At 37.2% G+C, this 22,050-nt stretch overlaps 1 protein-coding gene across 2 annotated transcripts; it reads left to right on the top strand.

Annotated features, from left to right (window-relative positions):
- The first annotated feature begins 1,900 nt into the window (after positions 1-1,900).
- LOC109033752 (uncharacterized) lies at positions 1,901-20,398 on the top strand. 2 transcript variants are annotated; one of them, XM_019046513.2, is made up of 7 exons: positions 1,901-2,351; positions 3,564-3,674; positions 4,080-4,279; positions 4,907-5,056; positions 5,890-6,015; positions 7,677-7,762; positions 18,123-20,398. In XM_019046513.2, the coding sequence occupies exons 2-7, from the start codon at positions 3,659-3,661 to the stop codon at positions 18,931-18,933; spliced, it is 1,389 nt and encodes a 462-aa protein (XP_018902058.2). In that variant the 5' UTR covers positions 1,901-2,351; positions 3,564-3,658; the 3' UTR covers positions 18,934-20,398. The 2 variants fall into 2 exon arrangements, with proteins under 2 accessions (XP_018902058.2, XP_018902059.2); XM_019046514.2 differs by lacking the exon at positions 18,123-20,398 and adding an exon at positions 15,723-17,561 and having other exon boundaries at positions 1,902-2,351.
- Positions 20,399-22,050: the final 1,652 nt, after the last annotated feature.

Raw genomic sequence — 22,050 nt, 5'->3', positions numbered from 1 at the left:
TCGATGAGATCAGTTCTAACACCTTCTTATGTCCAATATTAATTGAGACATCACCCGTCAGAAATTTGGTATCTGCCATCATCCACCACGGTACCTCGTGCACACCATGGTTTCTTCCACCTTGGACTGATTCATGTACTAAGTACATGGAACAACCATTGCAAATGTGTGTATTACTGATTGATGAAACCAAAATGAAAGAAACCATGCAGTATAGAGTGCTGTGGTGAATGATGTCTTGCACCATATTTTGCGATGAGTGATGTCTCCGTTTATATTAGACATTTAAACTCAGTGTCTAAACAGATCTCATTATTTGTTGCTAATTCATAAGCTTAAACTATCCAAACATGATTTTGTGGCTGGCACAACCGACCTATCATCAACATTAGGCCTCAAACTTCAGCTGACCTTTACTTTGATGTGAGATTCAAATTGAAGACACACAAGCTTAAAAACAAGGAATTTTCGTGGCAGGCAAATTTGTGGAGGTTTTCCATAAAAAAAAACTTAGAGGGGTAGGAGACAGCTGATGCTAGGTATTCCCAATTGAATTTCTTGTTTCAAAAAGTAAAATGTTTTTGACATATGTTACCCATTTAGTTCCAAGAATGGGCCCTGCAGCTAAAAATAAGATGAAATTTTTCAGCCTTTAAGTAGGACAGTATGAAAATTTTTGAACCTTAGCGAATTGGACTTTTTTTGCAATCAAGAAGAAGAATTCATGCCTATCCTATCTTTTCAATGTAAAATGAAACACAAAAAAAAAAATGAAAGAAAAATAAATAAAAAAGTGCTTTAAATATAAGCGCACTAAAGAAGACGACTAACAAAACCAACGAATCAAATATGTGTAACCGTGTAACTTCATTCTTCATTAGTCTTTTCTTGTCCGATTGACAAACGAACTATCAACAATTGACTGCTGGAAAGAATATCTAAGAACCATGCTGCTAGTAGAGAATTTTAAACCAGATAAACTGATAGACAACCGTCTATTTGACCAAGAATCAGCGACAAATTTCAAATCAGAATCAAATTTTCTTCATTTCGTTGGATATGCAATTTGACATCCATGGAGTAAAATTTTTGCTTGATTTTAAAGCAAATGCATTGACGGTGTGAAATGGGCGTCGCACCCTTGACAAAGAAAATAAAATGAAATAATGAAGAAGAATACTTGCAAGCTTTCCCCACATTGGAAGTCCCAGAGTCCCTCCTTGGCCCTGCGCTGAGATTAACTGCATTTATCGTGGTCTCAAGAGTACAATGAGAATCCTTAAAAGTTATATTTACTAAAAGTACTTTTCTCTACTGGGGCTCGCTCCTGAAATCGAATCAAATGGTTTCCATTTCTTCCCATAAATGAATTAAGCACTGTAATCTGAGAAAATTAAAATAGAACAGAAGAATAGTTTTACTTTCTTTATTTTTATTCTAGTGGGATTTATACTGAGGGGGGGGGGATATTTACAGTAGCAATCTAGTGCACACAAAGCTCTCTAACATGAATTGTTTTACTCATTTATTATGAGAGCACGACATAGAAATAGAGGTCATTTAAGTAAGGCATTCTCAACAGAGTCCCATTTAAGAATTGAGCTCAGCTCTTTTGGGTATTTTTGGGGACAGCGCTCTCTGATGTTTCTATACAATGGGCAGTTAAATAGCAGATGAAAGTTCTGAGAAAATTAAATACATTTATTTCTCGTAATATTTCTTGCAGCTCAAACTTCTCACCGTTAAATCACAGTTCACTGTGCCCAAAATTGAGTTCATTCATATTTACCCGCTAATGACTCAACGATGAAACAGGCCAATCAACTAGCGACAGCCCTCGCAGCTCGATCGGTATTGGCTGGCTTCCAGCATAATACGTAAACGCTGCTCTGAAATATGTCGAAGCCTAAAAGTACGTAATCTTTTCACCTCTCTCAAAGCATCGTCGGTCTTTGGGCTGAAGTTTTATATTTGAATCCCACATAGATTGTTTTGATTAGGTTGTGATAAGCGATAACATTTGCTTGTTCGAACTTTTGAAAGGTTTTCATTTCTATTTTGTGTGCTATTCGCGGGTTACTACTAGTTTGTTTATCACCTTTGCGGTCGTGTGGTATAAGTTCTTCAGAAAGTTTTGATGTGTGACCTTCTTCAGTTCTTTGATCCATTTTCGAGCCTGTCACTGTCATTATTTTGGTTTTAGCGCCAGATATACTTACTCTGCAGGAAGGAGAGTTAAATTTTGTGGACCACTCATAATCCAGACGACTCATGATCGCTCGACTTTAGCGCAGGATACCTCCTCACACTCCAATTCTGATCGATACGTCAATCTGAATGCAGATACTATGGTAATCCATCCTCACGATACCTTTCAGGCACGTTAAGGGAACTATGTCACTCTTTTTTGATGTATGCATTTAATGTAGAATCTATCTTGGTTAGTCAGTCAATGAAACTTCAACTATCGCCTCAATGGAAAAACGATGGATGTAGAATGATGATGGAAACGATAGTTGTAGTTGAAGAGAACTTACTCGATGAGGTTTAGCTCCTCCGTTTACTTAAGACTTCCCAATGCATTGATGGACCTCTTCAGACCGATTAGTGTTGAGTTAGAAGGTAGAGCAATCCTGTGGATACACAAAATTTGTCGTGTAATTTAAATAGAGTCAAATAATGCTACCTGTTCGGTCGCGTAATTATATTAACGTATGGTTGCAAACAGTTTACTTAAAAGACCTTTTTCAAGTACTTCATTATCCCAAACAATGAGGTGCTGCAGGATTCGTCATTAGGTCATCTATCCTCAGAAAATCAAGTGTAGTAGCAGTTGCGTCAACTTTTAAAGCTACCCAAGCAATATATGCAAGAGGAGGTGGTCTATCTTCAATACCCATTGTTATTGCAGCCTCCTTAGGTTTTAGATGTATCTATTGTGTCCGGCGTACTAGTTTGAATAAACATATTCCTTTCAAAGTTTACACTGATGCTATCTTTACCCGTAATTATAGTAGGATTAGCCCTTTTTTTTCTAATCGACGTAGAAGTTTGAAACTTTGGGGATGTTGCTAGGTGTAAGGTAGCAACTTTTTGGTCTGTCCAAAATTTTGGGGGGCAGCCTTCCTTAGGGGAGCGATGGTTAACTTTTTTTTTCGAAAAGCAACCCCCCTTTTGAGACACCTCATTCGAAAGTTTCAATGAGTGAAATGATTAACAGAATTACGTTTACACTGTGTTTATATTTAATATCAAACTCTTCAACCTATGAATTTAAGAGACTCCTGAGTTAAGTATCTACTCTCTACTGATTTAATTTTTGTAAAGCATCAAGGTATTTTTGTAAGTATTCAATGCAAAACCCCAAAAATATTACCAATTGAAATAAGTTCAATATACCTATCTCAGAAAATTTTTTGGATTCACAGTATTCTTAGAGTTCATTTTAATGATGAAATGAAAATTAAGGAGTTCTCTTCAATATTCTATCCCAGTCACAGATTGACTTATTCGCCGCAAGCACTTTGAATTTTCAAATTGTAGCTCTTCCTTTTTGATTGCAGCGCAAGGATCGAGATGGCAGAAAATAATTGGCCTTGCCCCTGAATAGCAGCCTTATATTAACCTGCAGATCTGAATGCAAGAATAGCGTCAGGAAATGTCTGAAACCAGTGGTAAGCAAGCCCTCAATCTCAATGAATTGAAATACAAGTGACAAGACTGATTATGATGTGACGGAAGGAGAGACATTCAACTGGAGTGTCTCCGCTGGTTTTGTGGTTTCACACTCTCTCTTCTACACTATTATCATCATCATTCTGGATCGAGGAGCCAGTAACTACTGAATCATCTGTGTGCCTGTTCTCTCCCATACGATGACACTTTCATTTGTTAAGAGAAAGCCCCTCTGACATATGGGCGTATCTCAATTTCCATGTGAGTCCTGTTCTGCATATGACTCCATTCTTTCTGAGGCTTATGGGGAAATAGAGATATGCTCTTATGTCAGAGGAGCAATGATATTAGGTATCTCTTTCTTCCTCTGTGTTTCTGAAAACAGTACTTACATTTTGTTACAGGCACTTCAATAGTTAATATTAAAATGGAACCAGGCATTGATGGTACTGGTGAAAAGAATTTCGATCTCAACAATGTGACTGATTTATCGCAAACATGTCGGGCGTGTGCTTGCGTCGATACCTATTTCATACCTGTTTTTGATGGACAAGGGATTGAACATGATCTAGGAGCCAAAATCAACCAGTATTTACCAATTATTGTACGTTTACGAATCTTCTATTTATACTAATGCTTCTGTTCTCTCCAGAAACGAGAGAAAATGTTTTGAAACTTCTTTTAAAGTCACTCAGTTGCTGCCAATCTAATCATTATCTTTGCAGGTGAACATATAATTTCTCCAAAGTTTGGAAGGAACTTTAGTCTGGTCACCTCTATCAAAATCAATCACCTCGTAAATTTAAGCTGTACTTATCAAGAAATAAAAAAAAAAACCCACGTACGCACCTCTTTTTCAATTCAGTGTGAGGAAGCCAACTTGACAAAATTGATGGAAAACCTAGCGTATTTAAGCCCAAGTGAAGTGAAAATGATTACGATGTAATTAGATATTAGGTATCAATTAGATTCTAAAAACCAATATACAGGAAATCTACACAATTAGCATATTGATTGTCTGGAGAAATGGTATCTTGCATGCGAGGCTTCGGAGTCTCCACTTTCATTTGATCTCATCAAATCAGAATGAGCCAATACAATCGCTCAAAATTTTCACAGACTATTCTTCACACAGAGAGGAAAAATTAGTAAAGTTTCATACAGCAGAAGTTCTTCACTATCTTTGATGTGTTAAAAGCAGTTTATTAAACTCTGCTTTGGATAATTACAGGTCTCAAAAGCTGATGAGTTACCAACTCAGTTATGCTATCAATGTGCCTCACTGCTTGTAACATGGCATGAAATGTTCATAGGATCCTTAAAAGCAGAAGAAAATCTCAGGAAACTAAAATTAAGACTGAATGCAAAAAATGCGTACAATGTAAGTTTTCTTTTTCTTCTGTCACTGTGAACTTCTTGACCTTGTGACTAGGATGTTTTAATCTTAAAACTTCCCAAATTTTACTTTACTTCTTCATTCTAAATCCAAAACATTAAAAAACTTAAACTTGTGCTTGATGGACATTGCAGAACATGGATTGATCAAGTATTAGACAGCTCGCATTTTTATTTTCTTCCCTTGCAAGACATTCACCAGGGTAACGCACCTGTAGCAGAGACTCAGATGCTCTCTCACAAAGTTTATGCAATGCTGAGCAGGATTCTTCATGACATTTTCATTATTGCTTTGATATAATGTGGCTTAAACGTTCTCCTCCCTGCAAACTGTTGTGTAAGAAATTTTTGACAATTAATTTTAACGCAGCTACAAAAAAAATGAAGAGACACTGGTACATATTTCTGCCTTTCTTTTTATTAAATTTTATTTGATTAATAGACTCATTAAGTACTGAAAATCCAATCCCATTTCAAATGAAAAAAAATGGTGTGTAACTTCTGATTTTTAGGACTCCCGGAGGTTTGGAAATTTTGGATGATTGGAGGGTTTTGGAGGTTAAGCGTTTTGGATCCTATTTACTGCCTGTGTTTAAAAGGCTTGTACAGTTTTTGACAGAGTTCCCGAAAGTAGGAAAAATGAACGTCCGCGATTCTCTCACAAGCTGATTCAATTTATATATCTCTAGAGCTTAAGCTGATATTTTGAAGGGAAAATAACCTCTGCCAAACAACTTGACTCCTCAAATTTGAAGTTGTGTCCTTGCACTGTGCTTGGGTATTAATATTCTTTTCCTTCTTTGATTTCTATTTATGTAGGTGGATGATGAAGGACAAGGGGCGGAAAGTGAAGAACTGGACAGCAATCCAGAGTTCATTCTAGGGACTGAAATGGAAGAAGAGATCTCTCGACCTCTCATTGTTTCCGCTCAACCTATTAGTAAGGTAAGACTTGAACATTCTGGGCCTTTCTATATGTGCATTTTTGGGATTGATTGGATGGGTTTTTATTAATTTCTGCTCATATTGTATTTTCCCAAGAAAATAGTACATAGTTCCTTCCTAATTTTTTCGTTTTCTGTTTTTAAATGAATTAAGACAAATGACTGATAATTTGTACAAAATTTTGTGAGTGAATAGTAATTAGCCATTCTCAGGAATTTCAGCAGTTTGGGAAACTTGGAAAGTCTCGGAATATCAGAGAATGCACATCGACCTACATTTTTTTTTTTTTTAAGTACCTGAATTTTGCAAGCAGCATTTAAGGAAAGTAAGTCAGCATGTTTAGAAAGAAACAATCTAACTAGAAACTTTGTTCCAAGATCAGGAAAAGTCAGGAAATTTAGCGATTTTGGAGTTGGAGAAAAGCAAAAAAAGTCGGGGAATACGTAAGTGAAGAAATTACGGAAACGCTGATTCTTTAAAAGAATATAATGTGACCGGAAATCTGGGACATCAAAAACTGAGAAATATAATTTCCTAGTCTGAATTTTAATTTGTTAAATAAATATTCTGTAAACAGCCTGTTCTGTGGTCGGGCCAGACTCTCGGGTATGTGGTTAAGTTAGGAATGACATCAAGGCAAATCAGGGTGTTTACAGGGTTAGAAATCTGGAAAAAGCTCAGGAAATCAATTTTACTTAATAATATGAAGATATCAAAAAAAATGTCAAATAACTTCATGGTATAAACCACAAATTTTTCCTCTCGCTTGATTTTCCCTTAGTTGTTGACTTTTCCTGAATTTATAAAGGAAAATTTTAGAATGTCATACCTCTTTTAAGGAAAATTAAATACCAGTGGCGTGGCATGCTTTGCGATATATCAATTTTTATGCCATTTAAACCTATGGTAAAGGATCGATAAACAGGGTTTTCGCAGCGGACACCTTAATAATTGATTCTTTACCATAGGTTTAAATGGCACAACAATCGATACATCGCAATTCACGCCACGCCACTGTTAAATACCCTCTAGTCAGTTCTCAAATTGACTGAGGATATTACTTTTTTTAAAGAGCATTTTAGTCAAGTTTTAATGAGGCAAGAAAGCGAACAGTAAGTTGTCTCTAGTGAACAATAAAACACAAGGAATTCAATCTGGTGGTAAATGTCATGAAAAATACACGTATTTAGGAGGGAAGACCATGAAAAGATAAGAATTTGGGAGAAAATATATCCTGAATCCAAAAACTTCTCAGCAGCAGCAGGCAAAAGTTTCACCCACCGAATTGCTTGAATCCTAAACCCAATTATTTGTTTTACAAGTATCTAGGTACGCCCAAAAATCAGTTGTTTGAAAAGTTGGAAATACCATGGAAAAGTTATGAAAATTTTTCATTCCATTTGAAGCAAAACCCAGGAAGGTTGCCATTTTTCTCCTAATCTCTGTAGGCAGCTTGCAAATAAATACTGCAACCATGCTGCAGGGAGACCGATCATTTTGAAATGCATGTAGGAAACAAGGGGAAAAAGGAGATGATGTCACATCACAAGCTGTAAAATGGAACAAAGGATTTTTTTTTAGCCGCTCAGCACGAAAAAATTTATCATATATTTAGTTCTCAATCTCATAGTTTCCATTTTTTTCTTCTATGTCTGTTGCAGAAGAAAAGCAAAGAAAGCGAACAAAACAATCATTCGGATAGCGATGATAGTAAAGATTTTCAAGCTCTGTATGGAATAAATTCAGAGTAAGTATATAAACAATTTTAACTTGTATGAGGTACAACTAACTTTTCAATATATTGACCGTCACAGCATTTTGTGTGTATGTTTTTGCTAGTCATGTCAACTGATGGAATGATCGAAATGGAGAAACCCTATAATATTTTCCCCTAAAATCTGATAGTTAATGGACCTCTAGACATTGGAAAGAATTGAGTATTGTAGTGGAAGTTTCTTATTTCCCCTCTAACTCATACTGTTGAAATCTGAATGCTAAGATTTAAATGATTTTTTATGTCTGTCATTATTTAAAAATAGGTAAATTTTTGTTTTTAATCCAACTTTAATAGATTTTCTGGGACATTTTTGCTTTTTAGTCGTGCGGCGAAGCCGTATAGACTCTAGGTTTCGCCGGAGGCTAAAAAGTGTCCACACTTTTAGGCTAAGTCCAAGAGGAGAATTTTCGAGGAACCAAGTAACATATGAGGTATTGATATCGGTGCATTTTGGCCCAATGGAGATGTTACATGTGCGAGGAATTTGCAATTTGACTGTTGATTCTTGTATAAAAGTTCGCGAGGAACACAATGGTGCCACTGGTTTTCTCTGAAATCATTTTCCATGCTCAAAAAAACCTCTCAAGTTGAGGTGAAAATGGAGGGGATATCCCACCCTACCCTGAGAGTCCACGTCTACATGAAGACAAACTCTCCATGCAAAGATAGGGAGCAAATACATTAGCAGGGTTGCCGTGTATTCAGTTTTGGAGTCCCCAGATAAATTGGTAGCCCTGTCAAAGTATTAGCTCCCTATCTTTGCATGGAGAATAGGTCTTGATCTAGGCTTTGACTCTCAGGGTAGGGTGGGATATTCCCTCCATTTTGGCCTCAACTTGAGTGCTTTTTTTTGAGCTTGGGAGATGATTTCAGAGAAAACCAGTGGCACCATCGTGTTTCTCGTGACTTTTTACACAAGATTCAACAGTCAAATCGCAAATTCCTCACACATGCAACATCTCCATTATGCCAAATGGAATTTCTGATCATTTAGCCATGGTTTGGTAGCGTTTAGCAATCAACTGTGACCATAATGTAAAGAACCCACACAGGTGCCTTTCGGCGGAATGTCGCCCTATGGCATTCTTTATCATCAAGTCACCGTTGAACATTCGCTGTTCAATAGCGTTCAGCAACCAAGTATAGCCAAAATTTTCAGAACTCATACCTCAGATGTTCAAAGAGTGTTAACATGTGTCGCCAAATGGAATTTCTGATCATTTAGCCATGGTTTGGTAGCGTTTAGCAATCAACTGTGACTATAATGTAAAGAACCCACACAGGTGCCTTTCGGCGGAATGTCGCCCTATGGCATTCTTTATCATCAAGTCACTGTTGAACATTTACTGTTAAATAGCGTTTAGCAACCAAGTATAGCCAAAATTTCCAGAACTCATACCTCAGATGTTCAAAGAGTGTTAACATGTGTCGCCAAATGGAATTTCTGATCATTTAGCCATGGTTTGGTAGCTTTTAGCAATCAACTGTGACCATAATGTAAAGAACCCACACAGGTGCCTTTCGGCGGAATGTCGCCCTATGGCATTCTTTATCATCGAGTCACAGTTTAATAGCGTAAATAAACAACCAATGGTGGCCAAAATGTCAAGACTCCAAACTGGTGCTTTTTGGCTGAATTTCGCCCAATAGGATCTTTGATGATTTATCAGTAATGGTTGATGTTTATGTTGATTAATTATTACTGTCTGAAAGTGAATCCTGTGGGAGAATATTATAGGGTTGGTTCAAACAAGTTTTAGAATTTTTTTCCTTAGCGCTAATGGACCCTAAGGGACAACTTCAATTCATCGAACTAAAAGTTTTCAATTTTTAAACCATTTTTTAACTGTCGGAACTCACTTGACCACATTATATTCATGATGAATTTAAAGAATATCGCTGTCAAAAGTTGAGTTCTCCTTCAATTTAGCACTTTTTGTCATTACCTTAAAGACCATACGGAAAGTGCTAAATCTACGGAAAACTCAACTTTTCACAGCAATATTCTTCAAATTTATCATGAATATAATGTGGTCTAGTGAGTTCTGACATTTAAAAATGGGTATGAACATTTAAGGCTTTATTTTCCTTGAATTTAAGTGGTTTTTCAGGGTCTACGGTAAGAAAAAAAGTCTAAAACACGTTAAAAGTTACTTGAACCTACCCTATAATGTTGAGCTATGACTTCAACTTTCATGAACCCTTACTTGTGCCTTTCAGCTTGATTTCGCTAAATGGAATTATTTATGATTGAAGTCGTGGTTGAGTTTACTATGCTGATAAAATATCATTGGAAAATTTAGGTTTCACCATCATAGTCTTCTACGAGGGCTGTCCCAAAAGAAACCGGACTTTTGTCATAGAAGGCGAACAGAGCGTCGTAATGAAGTTTTCTTGGGCTTGTTTGAAAGCTGATAAGCTACTGAAGATGCTTGTTTTTACAGAATGCAGACATTGGTCTTGGTAAGGAAACTACACGCTTTGGAATAAAGGAAAGTCAAACTCGAGTTTGGATTTTTGTCTTTATTTCAAGAAAAATTTAGATACAACTTAAAAAAAAAAAAACCAGGTTTTAAGTTAAAAACTTCGTTGCTCTCTTATTCAAATGCTTAAAAATAAGGAAATCAACATTTTAAGCAGCTTACCAAGTCATCACCTATCCCCTTCAAAATATTCGCCAGCTTTGTCGATGCATTTTTGCCACCGTTTCTTCAATCGGGAGAAACACTGTTGAAAATCCGCAGGTTTGAATGATCGCAATTCCTTCAAGGTGAAACCGTCAACCAAGAATATTACAATGGTGTTCTGAGACGATTACGCGAATATATCCGCAGAAAAAGGCCCGAGCTTTGGAGAGAGAATTCCTGGTTTCTGCATCACGATAACGCACCTGCCCAAGCATCCCTCCAAATTCGCGAATTTTGTGCAAAGAATGCCACGAGTGTCCTCCCTCATCCCCTCTATTCACCTGACCTGGCTCCGTGTGATTTTTTCTTCACGACTTAAATCTATCTTGAAAGGTCGACGTTTTCAAACCATTCCGGAAATTCAAGAGAACACCTTGAAGGAATTGCGATCATTCAAACCTGAGGATTTCCAACAGTGTTTCTCCCAATTGAAGAAACGGTGGCAAAAATGCATCGACAAAGCTGGCGAGTATTTTGAAGGGGATAGGTGATGACTTGGTAAGCTGCTTAAAATGTTGATTTCCTTATTTTTAAGCATTTGAATAAGATTGCAACGAAGTTTTTAACTTAAAACCTGGGTTTTTTTAAAGTTGTATCTAAATTTTTCTTGAAATAAAGACAAAAATCGCAACTCGAGTTTGACTTTCCTTTATTCCAAAGCGTGTAGTTTCCTTACCAAGACCAATGTTTGCATTCTGTAAAAACAAGCATCTTCAGTAGCTTATCAGCTTTCAAACAAGCCCAAGAAAACTTCATTACGACGCTCTGTTCGCCTTCTATGACAAAAGTCCGGTTTCTTTTGGGACAGCCCTCGTAAAAATAACCATCAGCATTACTGCACCAACCAAAATCTAGCCCAAAAAAAAAAAAATAGTTCGGCTGAAAAAGTGGGAGAAGTTGGGATGTGCAGTCTCAAAATAAAAATACCTAGCTGTGATTGGACATAGCTTTGCTTTCATTGAGACTTTCAAATTTTATGAATAAAAAACAGTACGCATTTAGCAAAAACAGTTAGTTTTGTCCTTACCTGTAGACCATACAAAAAGAGCTAAATTGAAGGAGAACTTAGCTTTTGACAGCGATGCTCTTCAAATTTTTCATATACCTGTACAATGTGTTCTAGTGAGTTTGGATGGTAAAAAATGGTCAGGAACATTTAAAGCTTTATTTTCCATGAATGTAAGTTGTCGTTCAGGATAGATTCTGACGACTAGATCCTTACTAGAGTAAGGAAAGAAAGTCTAAAATTGTTAAAAGTCACAGAAAAACGCGAAAAAAAGAAAAAAGTCGGAAAAGGAAGTCAAATTTACATAACAATTAAATTAACATAAAAATTTCGTAAAAAGTATTGGAAATTACGAACAAATGTATTTACGTAAAAACTGTATTAAAAAGAAAGTTAATTTTAATTAAGAAAAATAATTTTGGTAAATCAATTTCTCACGTAAATTTGACTCAAAATTCATTTGAAAAACAGGGCCGGATTTACCTACTTGCCGCCCATGGGCCGGATTTACCTACTTGCTGCCTATGGGCCACCTGTATTTTGCCGCCCCCTTCTCATTCGTTTCGAAACATCAATAAAAAACAACTTAATCGGCCCGAAACAGTAACAGAGAAACAACTTAAAACGGGACTAAGGACGCAAATAATAAAAAGGAAACACATAAAATATAATAAGAAACCCGGGACGTTTCGCAGGGATCACACCCGCATTTTCAACCGGCAAAACAAGAAAAATTAAAAGAAAGGACACTATGCCCCTCACTACTAGCAAAAGTTCGCACGGAACTTTGCGTGAAAGTTAAGTTCCGTAAACCTATCTACATATGTGTGAACAAGGCCTTCCATTTCTAAGAAATGAAGGTAAAAATTATGCAAGAACAAACATAAATGTGGTTTAATAATTTTAACTTCCGCCGTCGCGCCGCGCTGACCGCACTGTGTTTGGCGCAATGCGTGAAGTATTCCTACAGTCTTGTAGGCGCTATGCGTTTCACGCCGACCGCCGCACAGTGGATTGAGTCAATTAGAGGGGTCGGACATGAAAATTTTTGACAAGAACTGCAAATGTTGATGTTTATTTCGTCACATTTTAAAGTTCAAGGGGTGATACTGGAAGAAAATATCACGAGAAAACCAGTGGAACAGCTTGCAGAACATTAGATTCTTGTATAAACGGAGTTATGAGCGTTTTAAGTTCCCAAATTTTTTCCGACCTCTCTCATTGACTCGATTCACCGTGCGCCGCGCTGAGGGCTTCTCCTTTCTATCTCAAGTCCTCATCATCACTGCTGCACCGCTCCATGCCAAATTGCGTGTTTATTGTTTATTGTTTATAAGATTCGCCCGTATGAGGGCTTGGCCTGTTTCTCTCTTAACTCGACTAATTAAAGGTGCTGTCTCTTGTGTCACCGAAAGACGCTTTCTCGTCTGTAATTTTTTTTTTTCTGAATCCGATTTTTTTTAAACCTACATTTTAAAAAAATGCAAAATTTGCCGCCCCCTGCGTTAAGAAATGAGAGAGAGATGCTGTACTCGATTATCTAATGCATCTGACGAGTTTTTCAATTCAAAAAGGAACGTATTACACTCCACAAATAAATCACGTTTGAAGCGCAAACCGGAAAAAACACGATTTGTCAAAAGTATTCATCAAGTATTGCACTTTCCACAGAAGCATGTTGCACAAAAATGTCACTGTAACGACTTCCGGATATGGTTGCGACCAACTTAAGGCTCAAAATTTTGATTTGTTTGCTCCCTAAAAAAAAATGGTCCATCTCTGTAACTGTGCTCACCGAAACTGACGATCCCACGACACGACGACGACGACAGCCTGTGACCCTGGGGTCACAGGCTGTCGTCGTCCCGGAGACATTTTTTAGGGTTGAAATCCTTCCTCTTATTTAATTGTTTTTTAAATAAACTTAGGCTAGGACACTATCCCTAAATAACAAACAGACCAATTTGGCTCCAATGCCTCGAGCTCTGCACGTGTAAACTTGAGTTTTTTGTTTTTATTACTCTCGCTTTTTATTACTTTCGTCGGTCTGCTCAGGGCCGAAGGGGGCCCTCCCTCCCCCCTTCCTCCTCTTACAGTCACGCTCCGGCGTGGCTGCAGCCGTTGCGCCGCGTCATTTTTGTGGGAACATTGATCAGCGTTTCGAGCCTTAAGGCTCAGTTCGGGTGCGATATTCTATCGTCTACGCGCCCAACCCCCCCCCCCCCTCCCCCTCCCCTCCCAAAGACGCTCCGCGCCACCAGACTATCGATATTTTAGACCAAAATATTGTATCGATATTTCAACGTTGATATATCGTCCGTATCCATACATTTATCTCCAGAAATATCGAATCGATTTTTCTTTCTTGCTCCTGCTGAGTTGTGTATTTTACACCTCGGAAAATCGGAAATTATGGTCAATTTTTCATAGTTCGAATTTCGGATTTCGCTGGCCAGGTTGTACAGACCTACGTCACAGGGTAAACAAACCTCAAGATGCAAATACCTCCTTTTTTTCTCTATGTAGGTATAGGACTTTTCGCGTGGCTGCTCGACGGTTTGTTAATCTGTGGAGGTTAAGCTACATTCACGCGTCGCAAGCAACCTGGCGCGTCTGCTTCTTGCTACTGCGAGCGCACCTTCATTTCCTCCTGCACGCAACAAGGACAACCGCGATGATAAAGAATTCCATTCGGCGAAATCGAGCCGAGAGCAGGCACCACGAGTATATACATATGGGTTATTTTAGTGATGGGTGGGGTTTTATTTAAAATTCCTATGAATCCTAGGTATAGTATTTACTTTAGTAAACAATTATCATTTATTCCATCACTTCTTCGGATTATTTATTTTTAATCAATCTATATTCATGTGAAGTGTAGCTCATCTGCATTTTTCTTTCCCTGGAACCTAAATGTATATTATGAGTTTGAATCCATCAGAAACTAAGTCAGTCAAAATCAAATTTAACTACATACGAAGTGAAAACGATTTGAATTTCGCAAATCAAAGTGATAGTTAAAGCAACCAAACTGTGTCAGAAATGTTCCCAAATTACTAGGTAAGGCTTTTATCAGCTCATCATCTGATCCAATAATTTTAATTGTGGCATTTCATTCGGCATGTCGCCGCACGACTTCTATGATACTCAAAGTCTCACATATATAATTTGAAAGGGGGGGTCTGGGGGGGGCGGCGCCCCCTCAGCAGGTAGCTTTTGCTACTTGTTTAGTATTTACTGCCAGAAACAGTGTCGGTTTTTTCCACTAAATTTCATGTAGAACTTGTTAGGCGCCTTCAAAATTTTCTAACCAAATCATAAGTGGAAACTCAGTTTAGAGTTTTATAGAATTTAATTTTCTGCATTTATCAATCAAAACCCATGACTTACTCAAACGAAGTCTCCTTCAGTCAAACCAAGCACCTAATTAATTTACGTGAGCTCTCAAATCAAATAATTTTTCAGGGTGCTAGGTTCCTCTAAACTGGTTTACATGCATTGTTCATCAAAGGAGAGATAAGTTTTTTCACAAACCTAACACCAGTGCTCTGTCAAAAGTTTGAGCTTGTTTTTTATGGCCACTTTGATCCTCGTTGATATTGATCTTTTTGAGCGGATAGTCTGAACTGACCCATTCAGTGTAAACTGTGAACATAATATTTTCTTTCATTCGCTAATTTTGCAATTAGCTGGGAATCTTGCTGGCAGAACTGCTGACTTACAAGGGTCATGAGGGATGCAGAGGTTAAGATTTCAAATTATGAACCCACTTGTGCGCTGCTGAACTGTGATTATGCTTCAATTCCTGTCTATGCTGGGTACTTTCAGTCTTGGTCTGGGCAGGGACAGTAGTTATAATATGATTCTTTCTGCACTTCGAAGAACTCCAAAAAATTTATTTTCGACTATTCAACCATTTTCGAAGTTGTGTCCGTGAAAGTACAATGAGGAAGTTTCATGGGAAGTTTCCTTTTAAGTGGCTAGTGGTCCAATCAGCCATCGGAAAAAATGTGGTGTTGACAAATCCAACTGCATCGACTGGTGTGACGGTCAATGTGTTCAACTAACATATTTTGATTTATTGTGGTTTTCCCTCCGAAAAAAAAAATAGTTACCCCACAAATAGCTCATCAAAACTAATGAATGATTTCCATTTAACTATTCCACAGCAATATTAAGGGTTTGCTGTTTAGTGGCTGGGGTTTGACAAATTTTGATGGAAATTATATTTTTTCAGGCGGTGCACATTAAATCTCTCGGAAATTGAAGTGAATGACGGCTCTGATTTCCATCTTTGTCAGGCCTGCAATAATGTTTACAAATACTTCGAAGAGTTTGAAGTACATAATAAGCAGGAGCATGATTCAATGGCGAAATGTATGAAAGTTTTAGCGCCTATCGGTGAGACTCAATCAAATAAGATCGAGAACACTATCACATGTCTAGATTGTGGTCTTATCGTACCTTCAAAAAAACATCTTCGCTTTCATATCCACTCGGCTCATCCCACCAAAGATGAAGAAGAGATGGAGCGCGTACTTAAGGACCACGATCTTCAGCCAAAGAAGAAAGGATTCGAATGCAATCAGTGCCATCGCAAAAATTACCACCAACATTTACCGGATGGTCAAATCCTGAAAAAGTATGAATGCGAAATATGCCAGAAAGCTTTCGCAACCAAATCCGAGTATCAAACACATGCACTGACACACTCAAAAGAAAAACCCTTCATGTGCGATCTTTGTGGCAAACGTTTCAAAGTTAAAAACTCATTGTCGAATCATGTCAAGTACACGCACGTGCGGCAGCGGAAATTTGTGTGTATGTACTGTGGGTGGACAGCATGCCGACGCTATAATTTAGATGTGCATATCAGGCGACACACTGGCCAAAAACCATTTGCCTGTTCCGTCTGCGGTCGTCGATTTACTCAGAAAAACGATATGCTGAAACATCAAACCCGCCATGAGGGGGAGGGAAAGGTTCTCGATGACTCAATGATGGAAACTTGATTCAATTGTAAAGCCAATGGAAGTTTAATCTGGATATTTGGAATGGGTCTGATATCCATATCCTAAGCTTTTCGTCAAAACATGACTGAAAAAGTGATCCACAAGTTTTTTTGCCCATGTTTCAATGGGAAATTTCTCAACGATTGTCAAAATTGCAAATAGGTCAGTGTGAAGCAAGGTTAAACCTGCAGAGGATTTCTGTTCAACCTCTCAAATTTTCATCGACCATGAATTGACTGGATTTTCACCAGAATTCAAGATTGAAACTCTACAGGATGTGAAACCCAGGAACAGTTAGGCGAAACAATTTTACCCACCAATGCTTGACTCTGGAACTTTTATGGAAAACACATGGATATGTTTTCTCTGCTATCCTTTTCCTTAATCTAGTGAATTTTTGCAACTGGTAGAACGGAAGGTCCCGGAAATTCTCAACCCTCTCATGGGAACATGAGAGCTCTCAGGTCAATTTTGAACAGCGGCAGGAAAAGCTGTTGTTTTTGTCGTTTTTTGGTTGATAATTGATTAGAAAAGTCAGAATATTTCTTCTTTAAGCTTGTAGACTCCAACATTTTTTCAACTGAAATTGAACATTCGCCTCTTCAATCAGATATTTTAATTTGGTTAGGAAACATCATAAATCTAGCTGGTGTCTTCATGAGGTTCTGCTTTCACCTCCAATTAACTGACACGATGCCAGTCACGGGTCGTTTCGGTACCTTTTTTCAATTAGGATCAATACTTCATATTTATTTGTGACTGCAAAACCTAACAAAATCTTACTGTCGAATTTTTTGTTTTATGTATCAAAATAATTCGACCGGAAACCATGTATGTAATTTTTTTTCAACACTGCGTACCGTAACTTGCATCGAGTTTTTGGTGCTGCCTCCTCCAATCCTTCCTTGTTTTGTAAAAAACTTACCATCCAAACTATAATGTTTCTCAGCTTTCAAGACGATGATTTCTCATCGCTGAAGAACCTATAGCAGCTTTTCATCAATGCAACATGTCTTCTCAAATTGAATTGCTTTTTAAAAAAAATAAATTAGTTTTTACTTCTATTCGCTGTGATTTTACTTCACCCTGTTCGTGTCAAAGAGACCTTAATGCCAAAAAGTGCATGCCTTTGCTTGAAGTTGTATTCTATGAATATTAGATATATAAAATATGAATAATGTAAGAGTGAAATTAAGCAAGCGCAGAGTCTGTTGGTATTGTGTACAGGGTCTCTACTTATGGCTATAATTTCTTCTAAATTGATGGATGATTTGTAACTTTTTCTGTGAAACACTAGAACTCTAAACACTAGTGTTTTTGGTAGGAAAATTAAATTACAGAGCTTCAATTCAAATTGACAGAAATCATTTGTCTCTGCCTACTGAAGTCCCTTTTTCTATGAAAGGTTACTCATTGCGTATTCTCGGACAATTTTAAGAAAACGCGGTTGGAAAGCTATATTGTGGAAAGATGAAAACGGAAATTTTGAACTGCTGCTGGGCAGATATACATTTTATCCAGCCATTGAACGTCACAGCCTCTGTCATAGTAGGAGCTTGTCAGCTTCTTAGGTTTTCCATAATACTTTTTCTCCTCAGTAATCAGGAATTATTTTGTTTTTTCAGGGAATTGCCTAGGAACGATCCATTAAATGATGTAGGCGTAAAATTTAAGGTGATAGAACCATTAAAGTTGCCAGATTATTCGAATTTTGTGGTTTGTAAACTGTGTGGCGAATGTATTAATACAAGTCAAACACCTATGACTGAGCACGAGAAAACTTCTCATGGAATCAAAAGTAAGAAATCTCTTGTAAAAAGTCTGTCATGCGTTTGCGAGTATTGCGGCAAAGTATTTGCAACTCAGCGAAGAGCGACATATCACAGACGCCATGTACATTTGCAAAATACCAAGGATAACGGTGAACCCAAAGAAAAGATATGTGAAGTCTGTGGTGCAGTGTTGCAATCGTCAAAAAAGTTGAGAGAGCACAGAAGGAACAACCACGTAACTGCTCGAAACTTCCAGTGTGTCGTGTGTTTGATGTGTTTTAAATTGAAAGAAACACTCGTCAGTCATCAAAAGAATGCACACAACGTCTTCGTCGGTGAAAAGTATCAACCCTCATTTCATCGACAGGCCCGTCCTTGTACCATATGTGGTGTAGAATTAGCCTCAAACTTTAGTCTGAGGCGCCATTTGTACATCAAGCATGGACAGAAAATTGACGAGAAATTCTCATTCAAAGTAAAAACCTTTGAGTGTGATCACTGCGATCGTACGTTTAATAATAAAATTTCTTTTCTTCGTCATCGAGATAAAGTTCTTGGGGGCCAATTGGAGAAGAAGTTCAAGTGTGAATTTTGTCCGAGAGGATTTTTCTGCCATACAGACTTTATTCGTCACTGCCGCACTCATAAACAAGCGATTTCTTGATATTTTAAATGATAGAAATGTATCTTCAAATGTTACCCAAATGCCAGTCATTGTTGTACTAATACTTGTCATTAAAAAACGGACCCAAAAACTTTCAGAGATAAATCCAAAAACAAAAATCCATCAGAGTTTCTAATAGATGTTGCTTGCGCAATTTAATTGTGTTACTCATTTTACTTTAGCTGCTAAGAAACTGACTTATTCATTCCAAAAATTTACTCCAGTAAAATTTACTCAGATCCTACAGAAAAGAACTGACTAATAGTTAGTGGACTCAGTTTGTAAAAAAGAGATACTCGAGTTTAATACATCATAAGACTTTCATTTCAGTTTAAAATTTAAGTTTGTATTACTTATTACTTAATATGAATTTAAGATACTATGGAAGCAGTTTTACTCAAATCAGCTCCTACCTCAGCCTGCAGGAAAATTTGGATTTATCTCTTTTTCCAAAGTCCTATCTTATTCTTAGTATGCTTCACTGTCCAAAATCGTCATCCTATTTTTCTTAATCTTTTTTTAAATCGTTAAACAGCAGAAGTAGGTACCTTCAAAATTTAATTATGAAGTTCAAAAAGATGACATCTTCATTGTCTTAAACTTTTTTCTCAACTTTTCCCTATGAAGGCTGATATATTAAGTCAAATTCCTCCACAGAAGGGTAGATTTTAGAGTCAATATTGAACGACCTAGATTGATAAAGCATTTCTAGGATAGGGCTTCATTAATCAAGGTATTTTAATAATAATTCATCACCTGCAGGAAAGAGATTTTAGGTTCTAAATACTTCTTTCCTGTAGAAATGAAAAACTCACATCCAGGCGTACAGTCAGATCATTGCATGTTGCTTAAATTCCCCGTATTTTTCAATTATTTAACGAAAAACTGTGCAGTAGGTATAATGCCTCAGAGCTGTCCTTGCCCGCCCGGCAAGTGGTTGCCTGAAGTAGATGCGGAAATGTTGTCACAATGTAACTACCAAAAATAATGTTGCGGCAACGTTGCAGCAACGTTGTGGCAATGTTATTTTTGGCCGTTGCCGGACGGGTGGAATTCTTCTAGAATACGAACATCAAACACCCAAATTTTTGCGGCAGTTGAAAAATAAAGAAATAAATAAAGATTAAGAAAAATAGAATGTGAAAAAAATCAGGCAGCATGTGTTGTAGTCGGGAAAGTTCTACTCAAAAGTCATCGAAGTAATAGGTGCTAACCGAGGTCACTCTAAAAGGCTGTTTGTATAAAAACATAATTCAATCATCAGTAAGTCGGAGATAATCTGTAAGTGATAGCATACATCTTGCTTGATTCTTTCTCAAACATCAACTTGTCAGCTTCTCTTGTTCCCTCATTTCGATATTTGATAGTTGTTGAAATGTTGACGCAACTTTTTGGATGTCCCCTAAATTTCAGTGGAAAAAAAAATAATAAAAGCTGGTCTAATATTTTCCACCAGACTTCTCAATTGAAGACTTGGTGGTATGATTATACCCCTGTACTATGATCAGATACCTAATAACAGTTAATAGGTAAATTTTGCTTCTCAGTTAGTCGAGGCTTTTATGAGCAAGTTCCTCTATTTTTCGGAAATGACAAGCTGTAAACTGTGAAATATTTTATGGTTTTTTTCACTTTTTCCTTTCATTGTTCTTTTGTGAACTTTTATATTTGTTTTGAAGTAAATAAACTGATGTACAGAGTTTTTCTGAGTGTTCGTGTGGTCCTTTTTTCCAGTTATTAAATACAGTGATTTCATTGCAAAGGTTTCTGTTCATCATCAGATCAGTTGGTTTTTTGGGTGTCTGAAAACTATCAAATGAATGAAATTAACTGCTCCCAAGGTTTTGGTCTTTCTTTTTTAAAGTGTGAGGTACACAAAAGTGACGTGCATAGGTGATGCAGTTTGAGGAAATGCATGTAATTTGACCTTCAGATAAGGCTCCAAAAGGCTACCAATGTGATTTTGGACCAAAATTTTCAATTTACTATATTTCTTTACTCCGTAAAAATATACATTGAGGAAATGGAAATGGAATTTTTGAATTGTTTGCAAATTAAACTTTAGAGTGAATCTTGTGACTCGGGACCAACCACAGATAAAAGGACCTTAGTCAATAAAGTTTCGAAATTAAATTAAGTATTGATACTTACCACGGCATAGAGGCTAGTGTTCTGCGAACACATTGAGACACAAAACACCCAAAAATATACAACCGAACCCGAGCTGAGGTGTTCTAAAATCAGTTTTTCAAAAAACGTAAGGAAAAGCTGATTAAAATTTTATTATTTGCGCAGCGTAGAAACTTACTGGACTGAGATGCAACTTCAAGGCCGCTATTAATACAATAATTTCTAAGTCACTTCCAACTCATTTTTCAGAACGTTAGGAAGCTTTTTTTTACATTTTCGCTCCCCAAGGGTAGAGGAAGTATTTTTTTTAAAATCTGAAAATTAGATTTTTCGACCCATCTCAACAGAATGCGCTCTGCTGAACGTTAACGTAGGCCCTTTTCTCGTGGACGGTTGCATTTTTTAATTTTTTGGAAAAGGCCATCCATCGGCTATAGGACATTTCGGCAACGATTTTCTGTCCGCGCACCTGTTTTTTCCAGTAGTTTACGTCCACGCGTTTTTTCGGCAGGGAAGATTTGGACTGAGTTTAACAGAAAGGAACCAAGCCACATCAGCTATTGCCAAGTTTAACTGGGCAAATAATTTTTTACGAGAGAACGTTTGTTCGGATTTCTTTGAAAATTTTAAGGAATTTGCTTCGTACCATGGAAAATTTTCACTGAAATTTACACAAAAATCCGCACAACCGTTTTCATGTAAAAAATTAAATTGCCCAATTAAATTTGGCAATAGCTGATGTGGCTTGGTTCCTTTCTGTTTAACGCGGTCCATTTGGTCCACATGCAAATTCAGATCCAAAGTTATTTAGTCCACATGTAAATACAAACGACAATTGCTCACAACGTTTTTGGATGAAAATGTATAATGTCTTGGAAGAATGAGTGTCTGCTTGCTTTTTTTTGTCTGTTTGGTCCTACGGAGAAAAATATATAGGTAATTGATATTTCTTTGTAAAAATGGGGGAGCGTCAATTCCATAAGAGAA

Source organism: Bemisia tabaci, chromosome 2 (genome assembly GCF_918797505.1).
Source record: "Bemisia tabaci chromosome 2, PGI_BMITA_v3".
Classification (NCBI taxonomy): Eukaryota; Metazoa; Arthropoda; class Insecta; order Hemiptera; family Aleyrodidae; genus Bemisia; species Bemisia tabaci.
The sequence above is the reverse complement of the archived record's forward strand: the minus strand, read 5'-3'. Positions and strand labels throughout refer to the sequence as shown.